At 37.7% G+C, this 5163-nt stretch overlaps 1 protein-coding gene across 1 annotated transcript; it reads left to right on the top strand.

Moving 5' to 3' along the window:
• Positions 1-1247: 1247 nt before the first annotated feature.
• LOC113352434 lies at positions 1248-4898 on the top strand. The gene is made up of 7 exons (XM_026596252.1): positions 1248-1388; positions 1510-1966; positions 2039-2749; positions 2837-3279; positions 3366-3862; positions 3958-4057; positions 4253-4898. Exons 1-7 carry the CDS (start codon positions 1248-1250, stop codon positions 4733-4735), a joined length of 2832 nt encoding a protein of 943 aa, XP_026452037.1. The 3' UTR covers positions 4736-4898.
• Positions 4899-5163: the final 265 nt, after the last annotated feature.

The following is a 5163-nucleotide window of genomic DNA, read 5'->3' as shown; positions in this document are numbered from 1 at the left end:
AATCCAACTAGTGAGACTGCCCCATGCCTGATCAGATATTCCAATAATCATCACCTGGCCCAAGAAAATACTTGAGCATTAGAGAAGCTAACAATGCAGAAAGGCAGGATCATATTTCTTTGGGAATTTTAACAAACTGCCACACTTGCAAATCCCGATTCAAGAAACTGCCACCGTTTTTTTCAGAGTTTATTTAATGCCACAACCGTTAGCACTAACGTCTTGGACCCACATGATTGGTCAAACTTTTTTGACTTTGTCCAGATTACTTACACGTGTCTTATGTGGACGGCTCAAGATGTCGAGCATGAGATTATTACACGTAGCACAGGCTAAATGACTATTTTATCCTTCGTGGGATTGAAAACAGTTTGCAACTTTGTATCGTTTCATTTTTTTCTAGGGTTTGCTCGTTCTCTCTGTCCGCTCTGTTCTCTAGTGGAAGAAATTAGGGTTTGGGTCAGTTTTCAGCGGGATTTTGCTTAGGTTTAGTGTCTGAGTAAAGGGTTGGGGAGCGATCGAGATTCAGAAAAAGAAGGGGAAGGACAAGCAGCAGATATGGTATGATTGCAAACCCTAATTTCGTTTTTCTGAGTTGAATTAGGGGTTTTCTCTTAGGTTTTTGTTTCTCTTTCTTGTACTTTTTTTCTCTTGCTCTATGTCCGCTCTGTTCTCTAGTGGAAGAAATTAGGGTTTGGGTCAGTTTTCAGCGGGATTTTGCTTAGGTTTAGTGTCTGAGTAAAGGGTTGGGGAGCTGAAGATGAAGAAGAATAAGGGGAAGCACAAGCAGCGGATATGGTACGATTTCAAACCCTAATTTCGTGTGTTTGATGAGTTTTATTTTAGGAGTTTTCTGTGTGAAGTGTGGAATTTTTAAAACCCTAATTTCGTGTGTTTGATGAATTGATGAATTTTATTTTAGGGCTTTTCTGTGTGAAGTGTGGAATTTGATGAATTTTATTTTGTTTGTTCATTTACAGTGACCATACATATTATCCATATAGAGATATCAGTGTGTTTGTTGTGAATAGTAAACTTAATTTGCTATCCCTCACATGGATAGAGATAGAATTGACCTTAAGGAATTTGAGAAGATGTTGCGTGTTAAGTTGCATCTTGAAAACAGAAATTCCAAATTTATATTGGACCATAGACCCATGTCTGCCTGAGTATTGGTTACAAATGAAGACTTGTTTAAGTTTTGGGAGCATGCTGTACCTGATGATAAAGGGTTCATATGTTTACAAATGAGTGTAATGAATTCAGAATTTAGGAATGACAATGACTTCATTAAGGATGCAATGGAACAACCAGTAGTAACAATTGATGAGACTCCTAAGAAGGCACCTAAGAGGATTGCTAAGAAGCCAGTTTCAAAGGAAAAGTCAGTAAGATATCACCTACAAGGAGATCACCAAGGTTGCATGCTCAATCAAAGAATGAAAACTCAAATGGAGGAGCATCTAGGAAGTTGTTGTTCATGGATCTGTTAATGAAGTGGAATCTCAGGGTTTTTTTTGCCTAAGTCAAGCCACTGTTGTTGGTTCTAGCAGTACACCAGTTGATAGCTTTAATCATGATTACTGGGTTGATGAAGTAAACAACACTGCTGCAGGGGATAACACTGATGCAGGGGATAAGACTGATGCAGGGGATAAGGCTAATGCAGGGGATAAGACTGATACAGGGGATAAGACTGATGCAGGGGATAAGGCTAATGCAGGGGATAAGACTGATACAGGGGATAAGACTGATGCAGGGGACAATAGTGATGGTGATGATGAGGACAATGTGGTGCTAGAGAACACTACTGTAGATGAATGTCACCCCATTGAAGACCCAAATGCTCCACCAATCTTTGACAGTGATGAAGAAAATGATATTGATTATGAAGATATTGTCAAGACATACAAAGTTGGAGATGAAAGCAGTGATTCAAGCAGTAGTGAAGAAGACAATGAAGAAGGTATGGACCCTTTAGTGTTTATAATTTTTTGTTTATTTTTTACATGTACTAACACTTTGATGTTGATTGCAGTTTCTAATGATGACAAGAATAATGATAAGGATAATGATGGTCCTGAAGTAAATGATGATAAATATTCCAAACCAAAGCTTGATTACCAGAAGTGGAAAGAAATGTTCAATATGCACAGTGATGAAGAAGAAGAACCATTATTCCCTGTAGAAGAAGAGGTGACTCCTGTTGATCCTACTAAGATGGAGGTAAAGTATGCTTTTAATAACAAGAGTGCTTATAAGAAACATCTTAGGGGTTACTGTGTAAAACATAATTATCAGTATACGGTCTATAAGAGTGACAAAACAAGATTAAGAGTGAGATGTAGGTTTAGGGAAGAGTATGGCTGTAACTGGTTTGTAAATGCTAGCATAAAAAGGCATGAGCCTACTTTTATTGTTAGGAAGGTTAATCTAGAACACACTTGTGTTGCGGATCCAAAGAGTTTTAACAGATCCGCGGATCCTGAGTTCGTAAAAGATGTGGTACATGAGAAGTTAAAGCAGACAGCTGGGGCCTTAATTCCAAAGCCTAAACACATTGCAAGAGACTTTTTTGTAACTCATAACATCAATATACCTTATATTTGTGCATGGAAGGCTAGAAATCTTCTTTTAGAAGATCTGTTTGGTAATTATGAAGACAGCTACAAGGATGTACCCATCTTTTGTGCAATGGTGGCTCATACTAATCCAGGGTCTGTTGCTAAATACACTTATGGGAAAAGAGGTATACATTATGTTAAGACATTCATGATTGATTCATTTATTTGTAAGTGGTGCTCAGTTATTTAATGGTTGGTTACTAAATGTGCAGATAAGACATTCATGAGCATGACTATTTCATTTGCTGCACCAATGAGAGGATTTCAGAAAGCTTGCAGGGGAGTCATAGGTTTAGATGCATGCCATCTAACTGGAAAGCGTGGTGGTGTTCTAATGGCTGCAACAGCAATTGATGGTCAGAATTCTCTGGTGCCTTTAGGCATTAAGGTGGCTAAGAGTGAAACCAAGGAGAGCTGGACTGGGTTCCTCAAGGATTTGGCTCCAGCAATCAATGCACATCATGCTGGCAGAATTACCTTTATTTCTGATAGGCAAAAAGGGTTGTTGGAATCTGTTCCAAAGGTTTTCCCTGGTGCAAGAGTTAGATATTGCTTCAGGCACTTGTACAAGAACTTCAAGAAGTACCACAAGGCACCAACCTTGCACAACTTATTGTGGAATGCATGCAAAGCTTACAAAGTGAGGCATTTTCAGGTTTGTGCCTCTCTTTTTTAAATATCCCTATGTTTTTTGATTCATAGTTAGTAGGTTATATAATAACTCAGGTTACTATAATGTAGGAGCACTTTGACAACATATGCAAAGAAAGTCCGGCTGCTGGTGAATATCTTAGGAAAGAAGATCCAAGTACTTGGTCTAGGGCTTATTTTGATCCCATTAGCTGTTGTGAGCATATGAATAACAATTTCTCAGAATCATTTAATTCTATGAGTTCTAATATGAGAGATAAACCAATAATCCAACTAGGCATGATGTATGGTCAGTTAGTAATGGGTTTGTTATTTAAGAGAAGGGAAGAATCTGCTAAGTGGAATCAAAATGATTTGGTCCCTGCTGCTGTTAAGTTGATAAATAAGATGCTTGACTTGGTTGGGAAGTTTGATACAGAAGGAAGTGTGGTTGGACAGGTTTATTTGGTAACTAATGTGTCTACCAAGAAAATTTTCACAGTGAACATTGTAGACAAACAATGCACTTGTTTGCAATGGCAGCTAAGGGGATTCCCTTGTCAACATGCTGTATGTGCATTGAAACTGCTCAGGCCAAACTGGAAAGAGTAAGAAATTTTGTAATATGCTATTACTTTTGGGTTGTAATATGCTATTACTTTTGTTTCTGTAAACTGACACATTTGTTTGATTGGTTGAACAGTTATTGTGCTCCTTACTACTCTGTGGAATATTATAGGACCATATATGCAGATGCTGTAAATCCACTAGAAGACATAAGTGAATGGAACTGGGAAGATAAGGTACTTTTTTCAGCATTAAATATATTATTGAATGTGATACATTCACATTTTCTCTACTTTATTATATCCTTATTTTTCTCTACTTTTTTCTCTACTTTATTATATCCTTATTTCTCATTTCTTTTAGGGTTAGGGTTTCATTTCTTTACTTTAACTTTCTCATTCCTTTTCTCTTCTTCTTATCTTAATTGGCAGGCATCCATGGACATCAACTTAAAGCCTCCTCCTTATCAAAGAAAAACTGGAAGACCAGCAAAGAAGAGGAAGAGGAGCTATGATGAACCTGAAACTGTGGTGAAGAAAAGGAAATGTGGAAAGTGTGGATCTACTGCTGGTCATAATAAGAGAACCTGTGCTGGTGGTGATGTTGGTAAAAACCCAACTGGATTCATGCCAAGCACCGAGTATGATGCTGCAAACTGCACCTTCACTAGTAGAGATCATCCTGAAAGTAGCAGTGCAAGGGGTAAAGCAAAGGTGAACAAATCCAGAGGTACATCTTCATTTGTTGGTGAGTCAACAGGACCTAAAAACTTTGGAAGAGCACCAACAGAACCTAGCACCCATGGATCTACACAAGATGTTCTGAATTTCAGTCAGAACTTTACTGGTATTGGATCTGTTAGTCAACATATTCCTGTCACAAAGGGAAAGCAAAGCAAGGCTAAGAAGAAGTAGAAGTGTGTGTGTGCTTCTTGTTGTGTTAGATCTTTTTTTTTTGCTTTAGACACTGATATCATAGTGTTAGATCTGTTTTTTTTATGTACCTGAATTCAGTTTTATTTTGATGGATAATCTTACTTTATGAATGGAAATGATATTAGTTAAGAACTAATTACATGTTAATAGTCTTTTGAAGTTCCTTACATATGGCATTGAGATTGAAACTTGAATGGATAACCCTATTTTTTGCTGCAATGAAAAGGTGGTCTGATACCCATCTAAATGCTTCACAATCTGTGCAGATCAGGTAAGCAATGTTTCTATTGTGTTCATTTTTGCATCTTCTCAACTGCATTATTGACTTGCATTGCTCTTTGTAGCATTCTTGCTTATGCAGTGGGCATTCTTTGTAACAGTGGGTCTCTTCTCCACAAGCACAACAA

Source organism: Papaver somniferum, chromosome 2, assembly GCF_003573695.1.
Source record: "Papaver somniferum cultivar HN1 chromosome 2, ASM357369v1, whole genome shotgun sequence".
Taxonomy (NCBI): Eukaryota; Viridiplantae; Streptophyta; class Magnoliopsida; order Ranunculales; family Papaveraceae; genus Papaver; species Papaver somniferum.
The sequence above is the reverse complement of the archived record's forward strand: the minus strand, read 5'-3'. Positions and strand labels throughout refer to the sequence as shown.

Bases quoted from the DNA above. Each gene is read 5' to 3' on its own strand.
- LOC113352434 (XM_026596252.1), top strand. From the start codon at position 1,248: ATGAGTGTAATGAATTCAGAATTTAGGAATGACAATGACTTCATTAAG. The intron at 1,967-2,038 runs GTATGGACCCTT...TGTTGATTGCAG, and splicing joins TGAAGAAGACAATGAAGAAG to TTTCTAATGATGACAAGAAT. The intron at 3,863-3,957 runs GTAAGAAATTTT...TTGGTTGAACAG, and splicing joins CTCAGGCCAAACTGGAAAGA to TTATTGTGCTCCTTACTACT.